Source organism: Labrus bergylta, chromosome 5, assembly GCF_963930695.1.
Source record: "Labrus bergylta chromosome 5, fLabBer1.1, whole genome shotgun sequence".
Classification (NCBI taxonomy): domain Eukaryota; kingdom Metazoa; phylum Chordata; class Actinopteri; order Labriformes; family Labridae; genus Labrus; species Labrus bergylta.
Window position 1 is genome coordinate 4,256,580 of NC_089199.1, and position 24,880 is coordinate 4,281,459.

At 41.8% G+C, this 24,880-nt stretch overlaps 1 protein-coding gene across 4 annotated transcripts in view; it reads left to right on the forward strand.

The window, feature by feature from the left end:
• LOC109994546 (plexin-A1) overlaps positions 1–24,880 on the forward strand; it is a 179,669-nt gene that overhangs the window by 74,415 nt on the left and 80,374 nt on the right. For all 4 annotated transcript variants that reach the window (XM_065954584.1, XM_065954585.1, XM_065954586.1 and 1 more), the window contains exons 4-6: positions 6,754–6,894; positions 21,617–21,717; positions 24,140–24,263. In XM_065954584.1, the coding sequence (XP_065810656.1) occupies positions 6,754–6,894; positions 21,617–21,717; positions 24,140–24,263 (366 nt within the window). The remainder of the gene's footprint in view (positions 1–6,753; positions 6,895–21,616; positions 21,718–24,139; positions 24,264–24,880) is intronic.

Sequence of the window (24,880 nt, forward strand, 5' to 3'; positions counted from 1 at the left end):
GAGAGAGGAGGGAGGGGGAAATAGGTGAATGCATGAGACATGAATGAGAGGAAAGAAGAGAAATGCATCTCAGGGGAGGGCTTAGGATGTGAGACAGTGGTAGATATTGAAGGTCTTATCTAAGGTAAAAGGCCTGAACAGTGATGAATAGATTTGATTTACTGTTAAAGCATCTTCCTTTCTTTCGGCCTGTTTACACTATTGTATGCTTGCATGTGCGCAGGGAGAATCGTGGCCTTTGTTCCTCTCCTCTCTTTCCACAGACTGTTGCATCTGTGTTTATGTGTGTGTGTAACAGTGTGTGTGTAAGTATGTGACCTTTTCTAAGCTCTGCTGGTGAAAGGCCATAGGCTCACACATGAATAACCATAGTGCAGACATGTGGGTGAATACACAAGCCAGTTGATAAGAGCTGGCATAGCAAGTAACCTGATATGACAGGATGCTCTGCATTACATGAAGGCATATTTGAACACACCGACGAACGCTTGAATAGAAATCTGTCAGGTGCAGTTTCAAAAAGGAGTCCAGAATGCCTGATTTAGACTCTGTCAATTGATGAAGACAGTGCTCTTGAAAGAAAATCCTTTTATTTGTCCAAATCTCAACTTCCCTTATTACTGATTTTTTTTTTTTGAACTTGAACAATAAATAGACAGTCATGGCAGCTGGAGCTTATCTCAGGTTTAAACATAAAATAAGAAAAAAAACATTTTTTAGGAACTGTCTTTTACTGGAGTAGCAATCATGATAGACGAGCACCTGAGACACCATACTTCTTTGAGCTTCTAAGCACTTTGAAGGTGTGTGTGTGCATTAGTGTCAGTAATGTTTGGTGGTGAATGAGATTTACAAGAGCAGTGCAACTGAGTTTTTGCTGGAGAGTTCCTGAAAAGTAAAGTTGTAAGTAAAAAGGGAAGATATGAAGATTTCCCCTCCATTAAGCTCGTCCACATATTTCCATCATCTCCCATCTTGTCTTAGTATAGGATATTTAATCTTTTGGTTGCTTATGTATGTGTTAAACAAAAAGACAAAGAAACTTCTTCTGAAGCTTTATGCAAGGCTTCCTATGATGCAAAGTCTCAAAGATTCCTTCATAATTCACACCAATAAACAATTTTTTAAAGTAAAAGCAACTGAAGTTCATGGTTGCATCTGCTCTCCTTCCCAGACCTTAAAATAACCCGCTCTAGACACACACTGTGTTTTTATATAGCAGCCACAATGACATTCCACTCAGCATGCGTGTCAGTGTGGGTGTATGTATGTGTTTGAGTGCACGCCTCCTCCATCATTGTCACCATCGCTCTTTGTCTGTCTTGGTGTTGTTGAAGGAATGGCTGTTTGCTCTCTGACTGTCTGACCCACATATGGTATAGTTTTACTCTGAGCTGTGTGTGTGTGTGTCTGTGTGTGTGTGTGTCTCTGTGTGTGTATGTCTGTGTGTCTGTGTGCCTGTGTGTGTGTGTCTGTGTGTCTGTGTGTCTGTGTGTGTGTGTGTGTCTGTGTGTCTGTGTGTCTGTGTGTGTGTGTGTGTCTGTGTGTCTGTGTGTCTGTGTGTGTGTGTGTGTGTGTGTCTGTGTGTGTGTGTGTGTGTCTGTGTGTCTGTGTGTCTGTGTGTGTGTCTGTGTGTGTGTGTGTGTGTGTGTGTGTGTGTGTGTCTGTGTGTCTGTGTAATGATGGTGTAGGGGGATTTGTCCAATAGATGTATCAGGCCTATCACTCACTCATGTGTGATGCTCCATCTGCTCCCATCTTCTAGCTCACACAGATAAAATTACATGCATAATAAAACCAACCCACACAGCTATGGGAGGAAAAAAAAATGGATGAAATAAAAAAAGATTATTTCCATTCCAGTTTTTAATTTATCAAGGGAATACTCTATTCTCACTCACGATGCACTGTAGCACCATAAGGTCAACATTTCTACCACAACCGACTGTTCTTGGCCTGCATGCATGTGTGTATGTCTGTGTTTGAGCGTACAGGCTGAAGTGCTTAGTGCTAGTGCCCCTGTTCTCCTGTATTACTGTAAGGAACTGAAAACACACAGATACACACTCGGAGAGAGGGGAAGAGTACCTTTCCTCATGTTTCATGCGGTCGGAGAACACTTGATGAATTTGTTTTGCATCTTGCTGCGTTCAGGTTCTGCCAGGCTCACCGTGCGATAGGAAGTGAGTGATTTCAGCCCCTTTATCTGGACGCCCCTGCTGCTGATAGAAAACACAGCTTAAAGAGGGACACAGGGGATACGGGAGACGTTTACATGAAGCTATCGTTAAGTTTTCCCACAGTGAACCATATATATTGTAGTCAGAGCGGTTTTTAGTTTTCCTTTACATCGACATTGCAGGGTGTCTTTGAGGTCAGAGTCATTGTTGAATTTGTGCATTTTTTACTAGTTATTTGAGTTCAGATCTATTTTTTTCTTGCTTGAAATTTGGTATAATGACAGAAATCGTTTTTGATTGTATTATTTTTAGTATAACATGCAGATGGCCTGTTTTTGCATTGACCTGTAGATTCCATTTTCTTTTACTTGTTCATGTTGACTTGAATGCTCACGGGTAAATTGTATTCTTGACCTTGACAGCAGCAGGTCAAACAGGGAAAAAAAGGGAACATTTCCCCATAAGTTCCATTAATATGCTGAGGGAGCTTTTGAACACATTGCTTGATCTTCAACTGCATTAAAAAGAACAGGTCTGCAACCACAAAATCCTAAACCAAAGCTTGAAGATATCACAAATACATATTAACAACAATTAGTAAATCAGCTCAACCAAGCACTTGTTTGTATTATCTTCCATTATTAAAGAAGTCCCCAGTCCACTCGTACAAATATTGTTGTCTGTTGTTTACCCCGTCACCCACTTCATCACTCCTTCACCCACAGTGAGGTGACTGCAGCACCTTGACCCCTCTTGCTGTTTTTCTTCATTTCCTTGGGTTGAGGAGAGGGCCACACCAAATCCCCCTCTTTACAAGGGCCCCCCAAACACACACAAATACACACATATGCACATGTTCACAACAAAGTCAGGAATGTGGGGCCTGTTACCATTTAGTGCAGGTAGACCTAGATATGTCACATACACCCCTCTATAAAGAGGAGTGTGCACATGTTTTTGTGTGTGTTTGTGTGTTCCCTACATGCTTTAAGTTAGCCAAGTATGCTTTATGATCACACACATCCTGAAAACCTGCTTTGAAATGTCAAAGCCGTTACTCGGTAATCATGCTCGTGCTGGTGTGTTATGGATTTCTGTCAGACATGGGAACACCTGGACCATTTCATTCCCTTTGGTTTCATTAGCAGCTAATTCTTTTTTTTTTTCTTGGAGTCTTTAGAATTTTCTCCTTGTCACCTCCTTTCTTGATTTTACTCTCCCTTTATTTATTTAAAATTATTGCATGAACATTTCTATACAGAAAGTGCTTCTTTGAATAAAACTTCCTCTTCTAGTCTTTCATCCTACTTCTGCTCCTCCTGTCCTTCTTCACTGCCTCGCTCCCTTCACTTCGCCCCCTCCTCTCTCTCTACATAGCACATCCATGCAATAGAAGACACACAGTTGATGATATCTGTCTGTCTCTCTTTCATGTACACAAGCTCCGTCAGTTGTCAGCTGCAGCTATGACAGGCATCACTCTCATTGACGCGCCAATGTCTTATCACCCGGCTCGCTCACCTTCATACTGCCAGCCACCCTATCACTAGCTAGCTATCCCATGAGTCTATCAGAGCTAACCAGGTCTGCCTGGTACAGATAAAAACCTGCATTAGGGTAGATCTGCTGGTTGAGGGCGGTGTACATGCAAAAAAAAAGAGAAGGATTTTTGTTGGAGGATTAGGAGGGACGTAGTAATAATGCTTTCTCATATACTGGATTCATGCAGGATTTATGAATATCTAGACGCATGACGCAGATGAGGAAAGTCAAGGATGGTTATAAAATCTCCTGGGTTGTTTGTGAATGTAAGTGAATTTTGGAAATAGGCCCCTCTAAAGGAATGTGCTTAAAGTTACTCTTCAACTTGTTTTACTCATTTAGTGCATACAATAGCAGATTTGATTTTTTTTTTTTTTTTTTTTTTTTTTTTTACATTTCAGGGTCACTTCTCTCCAGAGAGCAACTGATTCAAATATAATTTTACACCATTATTATCATCAACAATCCTGGAAGTAATAACAAACTTGGATGATCTTTGAGTTATAGTTATAAAAAGTCAGTGAAGTTAAATTTTAACAACAAAGCAACTGCTAGGAATAGAAGGTTGTTTTCTCACACTGCAGGTAATTCATCCACTAGACTCTGCCTGTGGCTTCACTCCTCATTATTCCCCCGCTCTTAAACTGTCTGCTTCGTCTCCATCCTCTCCTCCCTCCTCTACGTCTTTACTTAAGACAGTGTCTCTAATGTGTTTAAGGTCTGTTAATGTTACATTGTACATGTTGACAGACCATAGAGATGGGCTTTTCCTGAAAACACAAGCACTGCATCACTCTATGAGTCCATCCATCAAGCACTTAGCGGAAAACCGAGCAATACAAAGGAGACAACGAGAGAGCAGCATCGTCTCCCATCATCAGTGACTGCTGCATTGATTTTGTAGACGGAGCACACAGACACACACATTTACACTCAGACACACACATTTACATAAAAACGCATATAAACATAAACCTGTGAATTTATACATGTGTTAAAAACAGATTTATCCATGCCAATAACACCACAGGTGCTTGTAGATAATGATGAGAAACAGACATATGCACACACACAAACACACACACATGAACAATGTGCGCTTCCAAAAGAAGCTCCACACCCCCTGAAATGTACAGCACCCACAGTTAACCTGATAATTACATTGCAGTGCATGTTTCCAAGAGTTTCAGTTTGACAAACGTCCATCCATCTCTTCATTCGTTTAGTTTTTTACGTCCCATAATCCTTTGTTCTCTCCCTGGTCTCCATACTTCTGGTGCCCTTTCTTGGCTGCAGCGCCCGTGGTAAAAAAAAAATTGATTTGAGACGATTTATTACCTGTTGTTTTCACACATCACCTACTCCCACTCGCTTTTCTCCTGTGTCTCTCTCTTTCTCACTCCACTCACACGTTATTTTAGAAGGGCTGTTTGAAATGCATGATGAATCCAGAGACGACGACTAAAGTGAGAGAAAGATAGAAAATGAAATAAATAACTACAATGGAATTCAGACAGGAGGGGGAAAAAAAGTTTAATTAAGCAATGTTTAACCATTGTAAGTTGTTTTCTGATTCTGAAGTGGTTTTGAAATCTGAATGGACAAAAAAAGTGTGTGTGTGTGTGTGTGTGATCTAGACGTGAGCCATCCGTGAATGAAATGTATCCTTTGTTTACAGGCCCATTATCTAGATAATAACATCCAAATTTCCTCGCTTCTCCCGTGATCTATCACAGCCTGATGAGCTCTTTCTCTCCATCTTTGTGGCCTCCCTCTCTCTTACACACACACAACCTCTCTCTCTGTAAGTGTGTTTCAGTGTGTATGCACGTTCGCATCCATCAAAGCAGATATTAGTGTCTGAATATCTATTATCTTATGTGTGTGTGTGTGTGTCTGTTGTCATCTTATCATTTTCATCTATTCACGTGTGAATCTATTTGTCAGTGTATGTCTTCGGTGTGTTTGTGAAGGTGTGTGTGTGTGTTCAGTATCATTTTCCAGCCGTCCTTTCCTTGTCACTGTGTGCTGATAGCAGTGCGAGTCCACAAAGCTCAGTAATGGAGAGCTGATACTTTCCCTCCCCCCCCGTTGCTCTGTGCTTTTCATTTGCTGCTGAGAAGACTTTGGCTCACAGCCATCCATACCAGCCAATCTGCTATCTTCTATCAGCACCAATACTTTCCATATCAGGGCAAATTATTCGCCAAAGTGCACAAAGAGAATCTCAGTGTGTGTGTGTGTATCTCTTGGCTTGCACTGAGAGAATAGTTGGATTTGTCTGCAGGTGTATTACATGATCAAGTTTTCATTGTAATCCAAAGAGGGAGTCTCAATGTTCTTCTTTCTGGGCTTCATGCAGAACCACATTGTTTTCATACACACCACTTTTTGGTGATCACTTCAATGTTCAAAGTGTTGGGGGCTGAATTGAGATCATTTTCTTCTGTTGTAAAAACATCATTATCCATTCAATAAGGCTCCTTTCTCTGTACCTACCTCTGTAATCATGTCTGTGTTCACGATAATGATGCTACATTCAATACTTTTATTAACAACACCATTCAATTTAGCCTTTAGTCTGTCTGTCTTCTTCTTAAAATGTGATTTATACTGGCTACAAGTATCATAAAAAACACCTTTGACAGCTGAGTTAAACTCAGGCTATTTCTTCCACAGGAGACACATACACAGAGACTATAATGTGTTTAATATTTGGTTTAGGGGAAACGTGCAATATGAGAAATGTTTGTGAATATTGCAAGGACAAGCACAAGAGATGTTAGAAAGCAAAGATTGATATTATGTCATTTTGTGGTGGGTCAGCATTTGACTGAACTATAGCTCAAGGAAAATGTTTCACATCTTTTTCAGTGTCATTTTATATGACACATGTTTTAGATAATGCCAAAAAAAATGCCTATTTCTAAGACAAAATTATTGAACGGGTATAATATTCCTATTTTTTGTTATTTCATAAGAATATTTGGTGTTTACACAGTTTGCTGACTGTTTCTTTGTATCTGTCTAGATCTTGGTGAACTCTGTGAGTCCCAATCGTCCAGCGGTGCTCTACGAGAAGGTGACTGTGAGCGAAGCAGGAAGTCCCTTACTGAGAGACATGCTGTTCAGCCCGGATCAGCAGACCATCTACACACTAACTGACAAACAGGTGAGCTCATTGTTTGAGATACGCACACATATATGAATATATATATATGAAGAAACAGGCGTACAGAAATGCCACATTACACATACAGTACAGTCTGTGCAGCTGCTGTGTGGGAACCAAATGACAACATAACACCTCACATAGAATTCATTAATTCATTAATGAAATAACTACATAATAACTATATCTGTTTGCAGTAATGATGGGTGTGTGTAGACATCATGAGCCTCTTCATACAGCATGTGGTACAGGGCTAACAATGCCTTGTTAACACAAACGGCTCCAGCTACATATTTTTTTCAAACAAACATATAAATGCACAAACACACACAAAAATAATTATGTTGGATCGTATGTTGCAACAGTCTTTTTTGCAGTCTTGTGCCAACTGTCCAGAGCGGACCTCACCCCCATTAGCCGTTAGCTGCTGTATATCTTCACCCTCGCTCCCCCACTGTACAATCACAGCACATCTCGTCTCCCACTGCATGTAATTACACAGCAACGCACACAAACATTCACCAGCTACACATATTGCCACCATGACGGTTCGCTAATAATCAAGACATTTCCCACACACAGACATATAGGGAGTGTTATAGGTCACATGCGGTGCGTGTGTGTGTGTGCCTGCGGTCATTACCAGCCCAACCGCTGGTAAAGGCCGTGTCTACTTTGATGGTGAGTCGGGGGGAGAGGAAGGAGAGGGGGGGAGGGGGAGGCGGAGGCGGGTATGTCGCATCTCTGTTGCTCCCCAGGCCCAGCTGCTCCGAGTTTTTCTGTCTCATTAGTGCGGTGAGTGAAGGAAGCAGAGGTGGAGGGAGGGGGGAGACAGGAAAGCGAAGTTGTACATGATGTGAATATGTCAGTATTTAAAGATCTAAAACGGGCTTTGGGAAAAGATGGCCTGATTAAAAAGGGTGATAAACAGACTGTGTCTGGGGTCTGTTTTGTGAAAGTCTTTTGAGGTCAGAGTTGCTTCTGAAGCCGGCTGAACTAAAGCCTAGAGCCCCTTTTCTTCTATTTTAAGACAAAAGCCAATAGTTCATGACTGGAGCTTCAGTAATGGAATAAATGATCTGTGATGCATCCTTTTTGCAGATTCAGATGGTTATGATTTGAAATTAGAAGTATAGGTATTGCTATGATATCAGTGGTTCATTAATAAACAGATAAACAGATCAGTCCATCATTGATTAAAGATGTGCAAGAAGCTTGTCAAAATAACATGATCTTCAAACAGGAAGAAAAATGGGTAAGAAGTGGGTAATATAAGTAACCACGTAATTATGAAGTAAGCAATGAAGAATTTAAACAAATATGCATTTTACAAAGTTTTTCAAAGCCTATTCGTGAGCCAGATGCAAAGAACTTTGTGAATTCTCAGCTCAAACTCTATGCACAAAGACAGCAATATGAACAAGAAATATTTTCTGTAGATATACAGTAAGACCCTAAATAAATGTAAAACAAGTCATAGTTCTATTTTTTTAAATGATCATAAATATCACCTAAAAAAATGTTGGCAGGGCTACATTTTGACCAGTCTATAAGGAAGATGAATATTTCTCTTAGTCCGGCTCACTCAGAATTGTTTGCCTCAGTTTCCAGGTCAGTGTCGTCCTTTTGAATTTGGCATTTCCAATCATGCTGAATGGGCGCATGTCACTATGAATAAATCAGCTTTTGGCTTCAGCAATACAGCAAGGAGGCCAGTTGGAAATATCAATGGCTGCTAACACTTGCATTAAGTACACATGTTGTCTTCTTTCATTAAAAGTGAGGTTGTAGGAGGCACTGGCATATCAAATGATTCAGATGTGAGTTTTAAAGGCTGTCAATTTGATGTAAGGAGTGTAGGCAGCTCGCTACAGAGCAGTCAGTGTGGGAATGATTTTGACCCCATGGAGCAGGTTTGTGAGTGCTGGGATTTGTTGTTATAAGAATGAGGAATATGATGACACTCGGTACGTTTACATTCACAGTACAGCGCAATTAGACTACTGTCTATGTCCCATTATACAAGCACCAAAGGGAGAACTTATTATTATTTTTTTACTAAAGTATGTATGAGAGGTGCTACAACAGGTGGCGAAACACCCCTTTCAGCTGGTAACTATTGGACCTTCTTCCGGTTGAACACATAACATTTATTCTGAGCATTTATACTTCTGGGTTTAAGCCCAGCTCTTAAACTGTGGAGCATGTGCAGGATGTTTTTAGCCAGTTTGGGGCCAATTGAAGTGTAACTATAACATGCAAGAGAAACCCCCTAACAGCATTATCTGGTGTGTTAGTCCAACAGTCAGGCTAACGTGTACCTGTATTTTAAAAGTCCAGTCATGAATGGACAATTGAATCAACTTTAAAGAGGTCATATTATGCCCTTTATTGGGTTCATATATTTAATCTATGTACCTACTAAAGTATGTTCACAATAGCTAAAGTTCTAAAGTGTCTGTTTTCATGTACTGCTGCTCCATGCACCGGCTCGCTTCTGACTCTCTCTCTAAGACTCTGAAGTGCCCACGTTCAGAGTCCCCACGTGTACCAAGTCTGATCTGATTGGTCGGCCTGTTGGCTCTGCCGTAATTGGTCAGTCGCTCAGCCACTCTGGCTCCAAGGGCCGGGGAGCAAAAACATTAGCGCCTTAACACTACTGTGCTACCGCAGGCTACGGCATATCGTGGGCGTGCTACAGAAGTTAACGAGCACACAACATGAGCTGCAGGGCTTACCACAACGAGCCAATGGGCTTAGATCAGTGATCTCACACTGACAAGACGTCACACTGGCAAAACATTTTCGAGGGGGGCTAGAACCGAGCGTTTCATGCGGCTAATGCTACAGCTAACAAGAGGACGTAGGAGAAGCTGCGTTTCCGCAGACTTTGAATTTTTGAACATAGATGTGCCTAAACATGCACAGAAGACATGGAAAACACACTGAAGAGCATATAAAACCAGAAAAAGCATAATATGGGACCTTTAAACTTCATGAAAAACATACTCACTGAATATGTTGTCCAGCAATATGCCGCAACAATTTAAAAAGTGTAACACACACTGAGGTTGTACCTGTGTGAGTTTTTCTTAGTGACTTGGTGGCCTGCTCCACTTTATCTTGGCAGCTAGAGCAGTGAAGGGCACGGGGACACACACACTCAAGCACGTTTTCTCTTAAAGACACTCAAAAAAAGACATGAACATACGTTCAGGCTCACACATTTTTTATGTAGATACACACACACACTGCGTACAACATTTATGCTCAAGGACGTCCTGTCTCCATCAGACTCCAATCATGCCCTTTTCTTCTGAACTCCCCCCACCCATGTTCACACATACACCTTCATCTCTCTGTGTTTGATCCCCATTAATGGTTAGCAGGCTCGGGTTAAGCAGTGGTTGGGGGGGGGGGGGGGGGTGTCTGTGGTTGCCAGACCTCCTAGCTAAACCTCCTTTTCAGCACTAATGACTAGAGGGGGCAATTCCCTTTTCTCGCCCTCCGTCCTATTCTCGACTTTATCCTCTGCCCTCCATCTATCCCACCATGCCCCCCTCACCAGTGCTTTATAAATCCATGCATTTGCTACTACACTCACACACAGATACACACAGTTACACACGCTCTCTCCCATGTTTCCGTCTAAGCCCAAATTGAGTCCTCCCCTCTCGTCTGCCTTCCACTGATCCCATTCCCATGTTTTTAATGATCTCTCACTATCTCCCTCTCCCTCTCTCACCCTCACAAACAAACACACACACACACACACACACACACACACACACACAGACACACACACACACACACACACACACACACACACACACACACACACACACACACAGACGTTGTGACAAGGAGGCAGAGGTGGAAAATTGTGGAATTGAGAGAAGGATGGAAGAAGAATGGAAGCAGGATGAATTTAGGGGTGGTGCTCGGGCTGGTTTGAGTTTGAGCATGGGGGGTTGCATAAGGAATGCAAGGATGCTTTCCCCATTTTCTGATGAAACAGATCACATAGCCCTGCTCTCATGCTGCAAATTGGTGTGTGTGTGTGTGTGTGTGTGTGTGTGTGTGTGTGTGTGTGTGTGTGTGTGTGTGTGTGTGTGTGTGTGTGTGTGTGTGTGTGTGTGTGTGTGTGTGTGTGTGTGTGTGTGTGTGTGTGTGTGTGTGTGTGTGTGTGTGTGTGTGTGTGTGTGTGTGTGTGTGTGTGTGTGTGGGGGGGGCAGCCACTTGCCTGCGGGGGTTCCTTAGACAAGCCAAGCACATTAAGGTGTCACTGGACATATCCACTGATGCGTAGCCCACGACAAGTCCTCCCTTCTCTCCCTCTGTTAAACTCACACACACACTCGCACACAAATGAAGCCCATGTGGTGAGTCAGAGTTAGGGGTGAGGCTCGGTGATTTATGACTCGTTCTGTTCCAGCTATATTCATCACTGTCATTATTATCAATGGAGGATATGACAGCAGGAGAGGGCAGCCTGCTGTGTGTGTGTTTAAGTGGGGTTTGTGTTCTGCTTGTGTGTTTCCAGGATATTATAATCAGTTTCTTTCCCCAGCTGATGTTGTGCTTGTTTCTTACCATGTGCTTGTTGTATACCATTTACACATTTAACTTGTGTAACTGTAAAGATTGCAACAGCTGACATTTCAGGTTCATTATCAGCTTGGATCTATTTAAGTTGTACACACACGCGCGCACACACACAACAATACACGCAATATAACGATCTTAGATTGTGGAGGATTTTAACGTGCTGACGATCTGCCAAAGCAGAGAGATCGTAGAAGCGGGCTGACATGTTTATTTTATCATGCTGCAGTTTATGCTCCGACGCGCGTCTCACCCCCTCCTTTTTGGCTCCGCAGCGGTGAGCCAAAAACTGTTGTTGTGTTGTTGTTGGTGTAAACGAGAACACACTCCCTCTCTAATTAGCAACTTGGTAAAGTTTGCCTTTTAGTTACATTCATTTTACTTCTCACTAAAACATGGAAACCTACCTTCACAAAGAACAATGTCACTTTTTGACTCCATAGTAACTTTTTTGAAGCATCTCTCTTTTGCACACAAACAGCCACTGTGGGAAATGATCTCCTGATGTCTAGGCTCAGTCAGGACTTTCCATCTTTCAATCATTCCCTCTTTCTTTTGCCGTTTAAAAGGTAGAAAATGCGACTGAATTTTATGCCACAGCTGCTATTCTTGCTCTCCTTGTAATCAGCCTGAGTGTCATACACAAACATGGATGTGCTCGTCTATGGGTCTTTGATAGCAGCCATGCATATGATAAGGATGTAGTTTGTGGTACTGGCTAATTGGTGAAAATATGAATATTCTGGTGTGGGGAGAAAATGACTGTAAGAGAAGGATGAAGAAGGCTCGATCTATTATGTGTGTGCATGAGACAACCTTTGTTTGTGTGTTGTGTGTGTGTGTGTGTGTGTGTGTGTGTGTGTGTGTGTGTGTGTGTGTGTGTGTGTGCATTTGTACCAGTGATGTTTCATGTGCATTTATTCAGCCACATCTGCATGTTTTTTTTGGAATCTGCATTTGCACACAGACTTATCATTCAAACATATATTTGCGTGTGTGTGTGTGTTCGTACGTATGTGTGTCTTACACACCAATGTCTGCTTTCCATTTAGAACCTGAAAGAGATTTCCCACTCCACATTTCACCAAGACACTCATCCCTCCAAGGAATCTGTATTCATGCACTCACACACACAAAGTTCTTGCTCCATTCACAAGATGCTGGTTTGAGTCCCCACAAAAAGGAAACAATGGTGTGTATTTTGTTGCTGCTTTCAACAAGGCCTCATCAAGTAAAATCTTAACCATAGAGTGTGTGTGTGTGTGTGTGTGTGTGTGTGTGTGTGTGTGTGTGTGTGTGTGTGTGTGTGTGTGTGTGTGTGTGTGTGTGTGTGTGTGTGTGTGTGTGTGTGTGTGTGTGTGTGTGTGTGTGTGTGTGTGTGTGTGTGTGTGTGTGTGTGTGTGTGTGTGTGTGTGTGTGTGTGTGTGTTTGCACTCACATATTACTGGTTCGCTGCCAATCTCGTTAGCAAACACATTAGCACCGACTGACATCAACACACATAACAAGCAGCTGGTAGTATCAATCAAGAGCGACATTTTAGTGAACTAGATACAGCTAATCAGTCAGTTCTAAGTAGCTCAAAGATTAATTTTGCACAATTTATCAAACTCGGGCTCGCTGACGAAATCCTGAAGTTAACAAGTGCTTAATGTTGTGTTTAAATACCGCAGACTGCGTGTGTGGCAGCACACAGGAGATGTGATTTGCTTAAATGTTTGAACAGAATTAAAAGAGGAGAAAACGGAGTCACTTATCTGTTAAATAAATGTACTTTTTCCCCGAAACATCCAACCTGTTTGTCTAGATTTACGAGCACAATCTGAGCTTAATCTATTTCCTCTTACTTGCTTGAGAGTCTTAAGCTTGAATAAGTACTTTAGTGTCCTGTACTACACACACACACACACACACACACACACACACACACACACACACACACACACACACCAATCGTGACTGCCCATGCAGACACGCACACACACGCAGCCGTGGTCATTGTTATGTAAATGTTAATAGACCCGGTGCAGCGGAGCGATGGCAGTGAGTAGACACAAGAGGTGCTGGCGTGGGTGCTGCTGTAGCCATGTATGTATATGGCACTCAATTACAAGAGTTCAAACCATTATAGCACCTTTCTTAGCACACACACACACACACTTATACAATGCTATTAATCATATATTAGTGCAGACATGCATGTAGACATTCACATACACTGCATGGGTTTTGTCCTTTCATGTTATAGCATGTATCTGTTAATTGAGTTTGTTGGCCATGTTTAAAGTCAGATTATGATATAAAAGAAGTATTGTATGAAAAGATGACAAAGAATTGTTGAGTGGCACAATGATGAAAAAACCGAGGACGTTATGTGACCTTCATAGTGAGTGTTGCTTGTTCTCCTCAATCCCCAACCCCTCTCTTCATTTAACAAGGATCGTCTCTTTGCCTGACATAGTACATCAATGTATTCACAAGTTGATTAATGGAAAGAAATATGAACAACTTTCTTTTTATAGATTAATAGATCGAGACACCTTTGAAGTAGAACACCCAACACTTTCTGTTTTTAGTTTCTCAGGACTCAGGAGTTTCCGCCTTTCTTTCAAAGATGGACAGAAGATTTGGCGTTTTAATGTCGGCTCTTGGGGCTAAAAAGGAGACCATACAATGATAATCTGTAGTGACCTGTTAAAGGCATTTCTCACAATCATCTTACATTTGAATTACCCTCTGGATCAAGAAAGTATCTATGTATTCATTTTATTTTACTGAATGTTAAATAATGACGAAACATTCTGCAGATCAACCAAGACAGGATTCTTGATAATAGTAGCCCTACTGCCATAAAAATGGTATGAATTTCTATTAATGACTTCACTGGTTGATATATACAAAGATCTTGAAGGAAGTAAGGATACCGTCATTCTAAAGAGAGCGATGGTTTGCTAACTCTTAATAATATTAACTTCTCATCTTCGCTCCTCTCTTCTCTTAATTGTATTTCCTGTTTTTCTCTCATTTGTCCTATCACTCTCTTTTTTCCTTTTTCGAAGAGAAGTGTTTACGTTTTAGAGTGTGTGCGTACCCATCAGAAAAGTGTACTCAGACACTTGTCTTAGGCATGATGCTATCGGTCTTAATGGAAGCCTATCTGTCACTAGATAGCTCTGTCTTCCTCTCATCTCTCTCTCTGTTTTAGTCCGCTGTCTTCTCCCAAAGGACGGCGTGATGGAGCAGACTGATAGGGTTAGAAAAGAGGACGAGATGGATTGGGAGGTTAATGGTTTTCTCTCTCACACCAATTCCCTTCCCCTCCTCCCCTTTCTTCTCAATCACTTCCAATCGGCTCTACAACCGGTCCGCCTGTTGCTTGACAGTGATTGGGGTGGAAAGATATGACTCTCCCTGACTGTCATTGGATGAGGCCAATCATAAGCCAGCGTGGCCCGTGGAGCCAGTCTGAATGGCACATCACTGTTCTCAGTCCCCTGCCTAAACCGAGAGCCACACTCAGTAGAACAATGCAGCGTCGCTCATGCATGACAGCATTTGGGAATTGTTTTGATTTTGAGTCAAGTTTCTATTCAATTCATGTACAGCAGTCCTCGTCAGGCCCGGCTATGAAGAATCAAATGGAGAAAAGCTGAGAAGAGCGCAGCACAGCACATTTTCTTTCAGTGCTGAGTTTCAGAAATGACAAAAAGAAAGAACATGACACTGTTGAATACACTCTGAAAGACATTTGCACTCAAGACATTTGTTTTTAATTACTGAATTGTTAATATCTTATTCAATAAGCTTTTTTTTTTCCTATAGCAAGCCTCAGTTGTAATCTGGATACATGTAGATTAAAACAAAACTTCTATTGCAAGATACTGTTGAGGTGCATTATGGGAAACTTAGAATTCAAGCTTTATCCCTACAAGCGACTTCGAGTCAGGACCTCTATTTGTCTGCAGCATCGATGTTAGAATAGATTCAGCATTCAAAATAACGAGAAGAGCAGAGTCACTTGTCTCTTAAATTAATCTTGTTGTTAGTATTCAGTATTAACTTTATAAACTCTTTCCTTAGATGTAATTAAAGATATAACTATCTGCAGATTTCACAGAAAAACATGACAAATATTGGTCATGTGGGCCTTTTTTCTGCACTTTTAGAGTTTTTTTTAAATCTTGCAAGTCAAAATGCATACTCATGTCTTCCCATCAATTCTCTATAATTAGTGATTTTGCCATTGCAATCAAAGGATCCCATATAAAACCTGTTTGCATTTTTTATTTTTAAATGACAGTAGATACATCATCACAAGTCAATCAGACAGATTCAGTTTATTCTCTTCACAATCACCATTCATCCAATCAGGTACCACCAGGCATGACTCACTCACAGCTTCTCCTGTGAGAGCAAATCAAGAAAAGCAGCATTTGTTCTCTTTTCCTCCTCTTTCTGTCTTCTTTCTGTCTGTGTATATGTGGTGGTGGGTTGCCTGGCAGTGCTAATGGAAATGCCAGCTGTGTGGCTCCTCACTCCTCACCAAGTCCATTTACTAAAGTGACAGAGTCATTTACCAGGCCGCCGGCCTCTCCCATCCTCACTTAATTAGAAGACCCCGAGGCCTGTCTACCTGAGCTGCTCACATTTACCTCTTTCTCACTCTTCCTCTCTCTCTACAGTCTCTTTTCCTCAATACTTTGTTTTCAGTGTTTTGTTTTTTTCAATCTCTGTCTCGTGCTTTGTCTCTGTCTCAGTTTCCCTCTTTTGCTCTCTCATTCGTCTTTCTGCATCTCTCTTTTCTCTCTTTCTGTCAGGCTCTTCTTCATACCAGGGACAGAGTCTTCTGCACAAATGGCTAAACAAAGAGTTAGAGAGTGTATTGACCTATTCTTTGATATTACCTCTTTTTGGAGGAGATAATGGGAATGTCCATGTGGTGAGGGTCCTTATGAAAAGTGATGAGGTCTCTTTCCTCTATTTTTCAAGGTTACATTTTTTTGTTTTTTAACTTTTTCACTCACTCTAGTCCTTCCTTTCATTATGTTTTTTTTTTTTTTTAGAAACTCCGAACTGTTGATGTATACTTTTACTTTTTAGTTATCATTTACTTATGGGCAAACATCCAGAACTATGACAGCAGCTTTTTTCTAGAGTTAAAGAATTATTCAAAGTCTGAATGCTTGCATGTACCGCACACACGCACACACACACACACACACACACACACACACACACACACACACACACACACACACACACACACACACACACACACACACACACACACACACACACACACACACACACACACACACACACACTGATAAAGCTCCCCTACAACAGCAGTGCAGTCTTACATGTGTGTATTTTGTGTACATTGTATAAGACTTCACTGAGCTGTTTCTGAGGAGAAGGGAATTTGAGTTGTCATCCTCATTGGCCTTGACTCTGTGATGTGCACGCTAAAATGACAAATAAATAGGTTCTTTAATCTGCCTCTTGTTTTCACTGAGATGGAGCATAGAAGAGAAGATCAAAACAGTATTTCAGACGAGCAAAAAAAACAATGGAGTCGATGAATAATTGAGCCCAGCGCTGAAGAAGGAGGATGAAACGATAAATTAAAGAGGCGAAAGAGGAGAGCTCAATGGGAGGGAGAAACAGCAGACAAAACACAATATGAGAGAGATAAAGATAGCGAGGAAGGGCAGTGGGTGCAAAAAAATAAAAAATACTGCAGGGAGCGAATTTTGAGAGGGAATACAAAAGATTACAGCTATCACAGTGTGCACTATTTTCTTCCAAAGTGACACTAAAAGACCTTATTCACTAAAACAGGGCTGCAGCAAACAATTTAAGTTGACCACAATGACCAGATCTGTCAATAACATCTCTGCAGTGTAGCAGCAATTCAGTGCTTGGAAAACAATTCAGCAAATTGAATGTGACAGCAGATCATTTTTTCTATGGGACAAAATGATGCAATTGCGTTTTTTTTCTCTCTTTTATTTCTCCTGCTGTACAACCTTTTACCACTCCATCGCCTCTCTCTCTCCTTCCTTTTCAGCGCCAAACCCTCTAAGTCTTGTTTGCTCTCCTGCTTATCTCCAATCAGTCAACACATTGATCTCCTAAGCCCCTTACAATCCAGTCAATGCACAAATGCTAACCCAGCCTTTGATAAAACACCCTAAAGTCACCCCCCTGTGCAGGTAAACCAGCGCTGGAAGAACTCAATCACCTACATGGGCACCCTGTAAGGAGCCATGTTTTTTACTCCTGCATAGCCAGAATAGCTGCGAAATCCAGGTAGAGTTCTTTTTTACTAATGATGTATTTCAGACATGACCCCTGATACCAAAACAGAAGGTGACTACATGGATTACATTCACTGCAGTTCTTTTATAGCTACAGCTTAACCCTCAAAGAAGAACTTATATCTGTCTTTGTGTTTCTCTTTGGCTTTCAGTTATCCTTCTGCATTAAGTGCCAGTATTGGTAGATATAGATGTTATCACCCATTCACTTCAGTTCAGTTGAGATTAAAGCACAAGAAGATAGAAGATGATTGAGGGTTATTGAAATAATGCAGGTGTCAGTTTTGATGGAGGAGTGATAGAGGGATGATCACATGCTTTAACCCTTACCTCCTCTTCTTCCTCTTCATCCTTCTCCCCTTGTTTTCTGCCTCTTCTTTAGACTGCTGGTTAAATAAGAAAGCCCTAAGCTAAGAAAAAATATTTTTTTGTATTTAATTTTCTAGCATAATTGGACTCTTTTCTCCCCAAAAAATGTCTCGCCTCACCAAAGCTAGTTAAGATTACAGAGTAAGGTTTGGATGAAAGAGGATGGGGTAATAAAAGAGCCCGCACGTTTATGAGATTTCTGAGAAATGTTCTCCTAAAAACTGACCTTGTGACTCTTTCTTTCCAAACACATGCTGCTTTCCTAAATGTATCTTAAGTCAAAAGAAAGGGACTGCTCTTTCTTTAAACTGACGTCCTACGCTTTAACCTTTGGGCCCTTTCCAGTAAAACCAGATTTCTCTGCTACTGGTCCCAAAACTGCAGGATTAGAGCCATGCGAGGTTAAGTGTAAGGCACAAGAGGTTCAGTGGTAGTTGTCAAAAGGCACGGCCGTTACTAATTTATGATGCAGAGACTCATGCACATATCTAAAAATAACTGAAAATAAACTGAGTCTTCTTCCTCTTGGCACCCAGACAGCGAAACCCAGAGAAAAGACTCTCGCCTGTAGACATCTCCACTACACCCCCTCCTTCTCTCCTCCAATATAGACTCCCTGTGTGTTTGGATATTAGAAAAAAGGAAGCCGCAACGAGTCGAATCCTTTTATGTCCTTAGATTTAACAACCAATGAAAAGCTGTGTTGAAAGCTTTACAGGACCTTTGGGTTTTTGGGCAGGAGTGACCGTCTCAAAGCCTGTTAGCTGGACGTTTAAAGGCAGGTGATGGTGCTCTGTAAAAGCAGATTGGAAGGGAAAGGTGTAATGTTTATAGCAAGCGGAGATGTCATGGCATCGAGGTACAGTTGGGGTAAAGGACTGGCGAGAGAGAGAGAGAGAGGAGAGAGAATTGAGTTACGGCGCTGGATGCTATTGTAAATAAGGAGATGGCAAGAGAGTGGAGATGGCGGCCCTGGTTTATAAGGTCATTTAAAGGAGTAATGTGGCACGCTGAGGGGAATTGGCTTTCATTAAAAGAGCCATCGAGACAGCCAGAAAAAAGGGAGACAGCGAGGGAGGGTGTGTGTGTGGGTAAGCATTATTCTCAACACACAGGCAGGCACACATTGTTTGGATTTACATGCAGTAATACTAGTACTTTCCCAGGATTCAGATACAGCTTTTTATATCCTCAGAGGGAAAAACAACCATCATTGCCCCCATACCACATCAACACCTGTGAGCCACTCCCACTCAATAGAGCCCATAGTGTCTTCACTACTTCTCATTATGGAACAATAGTGAACAATAGGGCATATACATGATTACACAGGGCAGGGATAAGGTTATCCTCGCTCACCAAGGACCCATCGTGTTAGTTTGATTTATGTTCCCATTGTCCTTAATCATAGTCATAATGATTAATTGAGAAGGGAGAGGTTTTGCCTCTATGATAATAAGAGGAACAGGCCGTTCTTGTACCCTTTCTACATCTTTTTTTTTTTTTATCATAAAGTCTTTGGAAGACGGTCTGGGATGATTTCTTTCACTCAAGGTGTCCCATCACATGTTCTCAACCATAACTGCTTTCTTCCCTCATCCATCTCTCCCATTATCTTCTCATTCATTCACACTCTTCCTCCCTCCTCTGTCATCCTTTTATCATCTAAGACACTCCAATCCCTTGTTCCATCCTTCTTTCAGCTCTCCTTTCAGATGAAAACTAGACTCTCACTCGCTCTGACAATGACACATAGCAGCCGTTTGCCACCGCATCCCATCTACTCAGCACAATGTCCTCGCCAATTCGCCCTGTGTGTCTTCCATTGCACCTCTCTTTCCTTCTGTTCATCCATCCAGGAAGTACTTGCAGTAGATGACCACCTCCCTCTCTTCCCCCCCTCCGGTCCACCGTGTTGCTTGTTTGCATCATTTCATTCGTCGGGCTTTTTCTGGGCAGATAGCCAGCTTTCAAAACTACTGTAGTGAGGTCTGTATAGACTTTGGATTGGAGGAGAAACAGCATCTGAACAAATGAATGAGGTTAAAAAAAGAGTCTCTGAGACAATCGCCGGGCAGAAAAACAAACAAAGGGCACATAGAGAGTAATGGAAAAACAGAAGAAAATAGAATGAATGAAAGAAAGGGAAACTAAGCGACATGTAGTGTCAAGTGTTATTGTCAGTCTGCGCTGTGTTCGAGCAGTATTGTTAATATCTCAGCAGCCGCTCTGATACAAGACATTTCAGAGCATCTATGAGTTCCATTATGTCATATCTATCTCATATCTGTGTTGTACTTAACGCTCACACAGGAATCCCAGCCTTGGTTTAATATTTCAGTGCTGCGTTCCTGTGTCCGCCTGGTTTCCGTCCTGGAGCTAACCAGCTTTATCTCTTACCTCAGGCCTGTGCGCTCTCTGCCATATGTTTTCCTTTTCTCTTATCCCTCCATATATCTCTCTGCCTCCCCCCTCCCATCAAAAGCTCATAAAAAAGTCAGACCATACTGGGCCAGATACTGCTGTAGTCCCCACATACCACTTGGTGTGTGTGTGTGTGTGTGTGCGTGTGTGCGTGTGTGCGTGTGTGTGTGTGCGCGCGCGTGCGCTCTATAATAGCGTTACCCGAGGGTTGGGTTGTTTTGTGCTGTAACTCACTGACCAGCCGGCTTACTGTTCGCTGCATGATTTAAAGCTTGTTTGTGGCATTTTGATTTGATCAAACGACTCATCATCTTCAGGCCTGTTGGTGAAGAAACGTTGATTGTAGCGCGCTGACATCTTCAGCACACGCATACACACGGACGCATGTGCATATGCTAGCAATCTGTCTTTCACACACCAAAATTCACTTAAGGGCTTGCTGAATATCCTAAAATACACACACGCACACACACACATTTTGAGACCCACTGGGAACCATCTGTCGTCACCTTAAACCAGAGTTGAGGGCTAACTTTAACACTTGATCTGGTTTCTTAGGCAACATCTGTAGCCTGTCACTGAGCTCGTACATTCAGTATAGCAGTGAATGACTGACACAAACTCTCTCTCACACACACACACACACACACACACATACACACACACACAATCACTGGGGGTCTGTCCTTCTGCTCCTCTGCCTCCCACCGGTTTTTGAGGTCACCTGTCAATCACAGCTCTGTAGCCACAGCCACCTGTCAGGTGTCCCAGCATGCATTGCGAGGACTCTCTTGTACACGCTTCACCGGAGGCTGTCATACACCGCTGGACAAGAATCAGTCACCAGAACAGACACATGCACAAAAACACACACACAGACATACACAGACTCACATCTCCTAGACTAACTCTTAAACTTAAATCTGAAAAATGTACACAAGGACAACACTCATCATATGAAGTAGATTACAACCAGGATACTTATTATTTCTCTCTCTCTCCAGGTGGTGCGAGTTCCAGTGGAAAGCTGCGAGCAGTACACCACTTGTGGCGAGTGTTTGGGCTCCAGAGACCCTCACTGTGGATGGTGTGTCCTTCACAATGTGTAAGTACCACACACACTTATGCACACACATTAACACACTTCACCCTGGTACCCCTCACATGCAGTGTACTGTTAGATCATTGTGGGAGAAGATTTAGGGAGCTTTAGGTGATCTGGTCAAAGTGGAAAAATACCCCGAGAATAGTAACACATTAAGCTTAAGAGAACTTTGTCTTTAAAATCACATGTTATATTTCATATTTTGTTTTGTAGTGACTATTTTAAGATTATTATATTATCAACATCATTGCGTTAAGGCAAGATCATGTCCTCTGTTTTGAGCAAGGTCAGCACTTTTTTAATGTATTCCATATTTCATTTCTTTGTTAATCTTTCATATGTAGGCCTACCAAGTCCTACAGCTAGAGAAAATATAATTGGCACAATTTCCACTGAGTGGGATCAGTCCTTCCCTTGAGAGATGCAGGAGATCTTAAAATTCTTCATCTAATCTGTACTTTCTTTAAACTAAATTGGTTTTTAACACACAGTACGTATTACCTTTATTTTTGTCTTTCAAAGAATTGAGTTTATTTTTAACTCTTTGTTGTAGCTTTAATCTAATGCCTCCAACACCTATCAATTAGTCACAGAAAATCTAAGTTCATCTACCTGAAATCTCCCTTCCAGTAGAGATACATTTATCCTGTATAATCCTGTTGACCGGTTAAACCTGTTAAAAGCACATAAATAACCACATTGCTCAGCGTCCTGCATCACCGACTCAACCAGTGGTATTTAGCTTGTTTTTGTCTGTGTTGTTAACATGGTTTTCCATAAGTCTGCTTCTTAATACTCAAGTGGGAAAGTTTTGGCAGCAGATCAAGGATCAGTCATTTCTAGTGTAAGTGTTTGGTTTATGGACTAGATCTCCTGTTTGCTCTAAGATTACAGGGTTAGGTTACAGTAGATATTAAACAGTGAGAGTAGAGATTTGTAGTTAAGTACAAGGAAATCTAATCACTCAAAAGTGTGGTGCCGTTCAATGACACAGTTTCTGTGTGTAATCTCACAGTTTCTTCCCTTTGACTTGAGGGCGTGTGTGCTAATAGAAGAGTGTGAGCACAGCTACGCGTTATCGAAAGGTGACAGAATGTTAAACCATATGTAGAGCACCTCAAGCATTTGGCATAATGCCATCTCTCTGTGTGTTAATTAAACTTACAAAACATATCACCAACCTGTCTTTCCTTAAGGCACATACACACATGTTCCATTTTCAACATTTAGCCGACACGCATATTATATTATATTGTTGAAAGCACACTCACCATCATAATGGACTTCCATTTGGCACATTTTTGACCTTGTGTCTTGAACGCAGCTCGCTCATTTCTTACCTGATGGTGCTGCCAAACTTGGCGAAGGCCCCCACAGACTAAATGGGCAAATATTAGCAGGCAAATTATTTATAAGCCTCTTTTCAGCCCTCTGGTGCTTTTGACCACATCTTATTAAGAGCCATGGAAGTTTCAATCAACAGGGGAATTAAACAGGGAATACACACACACACACACACACACACAACACGCATGTGCTTCTTAGAAATAATTTACACAGTTTCACACAGTCACACACCAGAGAAAAGGGAGAAGGAAAGCAGTTCCATAATGAGAAAGTGTGTACATACCTTTGTGCGTCTCTGCTCATGCCTCTACAGTGTGTTTGTGCGGGTGTGTTAGTGTCTCTCAGGGGTGCGGTTGGCGACAGCTTTTTCTTGCTGAGCACGACTGAAGGCTAACTAAACAAGGGCTGGGATGGGGGTCTACCGCTCATAGGAGGCAGTTAGCAATTTTTTCAGCCTTCCTCTTATTGTAAAGGCCCTGCAGAGCGCCGCATCAGCACTTTGCCTTCACCACCGGGACCAGTTGTTGTTAGTGCGTAGGTAAAGTGATAGCTAATGCATTATGAATTGCTAATAGTAAAACCACTACAATATGGGTCTGTATGGTGATTTTTAGCTGATCAGTTGGCTTGTAATAAGTGAGGGAAATTGCTGATCCCGTTGATATGCAGCTGGTAGGAATTGTATAATTTTAACGGTTCAGGGGAACTTTAATGATTGCCTGTAAATCTTCAGAGAAGCTTGAAATGGGTGGGGCTGTAAAGTAAAAAGATGAGGGGCACATAGTGTTCATATAGCTTAGCCAATGTTGCACAAATGTCAGGACCAATAAGGTAATGATATAAAGGCCTACAGTAATGGGGAGAGAAGCTATTAGCCTATTTGTCTTGTATTATTGCTCCCATTTCTGTTTGACAGTGATGGCTGTGCATGTTTGTCATCCTAATATGATTGTCATGTTAGCCTAACAGTTGTTCCTCTCCTCTCTCCTCTTACTCATCTGTTCTTCCCTCCTCTCTCTCTTCCTTTCCCTCCATCTCCATCTCCTCTTTCTCTTTTCTTGCTCGCGCTCTTTAGTTGTTCACGCAAGGACCGTTGTGAACGAGCTGGAGAGCCTCAGAGGTTCGCCTCGGATCAGAGGCAGTGCGTGGAGCTGACTGTTCAGCCGAGAAACATCTCTGTCACCATGTCTGAAGTCCAGGTATGTCCTATGGTGCCAATTGTTGTGTAGATGTAGCAGTTCAAGAATACAAACGATAAAATAACACATGAAGTCTGGAGATAAACTCAAGTCCATAAAAGCCTTGTAGCTTAAATTCGGAGACCCATTAGAGTTTAGCCAGCATTTGTTTCCACCTGCTCCTTAGAGATAAGAATGTTAAAAAAAAAGTTGATCATATAAAACAGTGAAGTATGAAAACACTTATCTGAAGAAATACTTACTTATTACACCAAATCTTCTCAGAACAAAAGCAGTGGTACAGGTGTTTAATGATTGCTTTGGGCAACTGCAAATCACATCAGGTCATAATTCTACATTTGTCAATGGAATGGAAGAAAGACGGCACAGTGTTATTGTAATGGATTGACATTGTGTTTCTCTGGCCTCTTTGTCATGACCATGATGCCCCTGCTTGCCTTTAGCCACGAAAAGTCTAAGAAATGTGCGTGCGTGTGTGTGTGATCACTCCCATTCCGTCAGCAGCTCCTCAATGTACCTACATAGGGTCTTTGCACTTCCTCTCTGCACATTAACTTGTACACATTACCCTTGCTGTAATAGCTGCACTGACTGACGCATTCACACAAGCACCCACC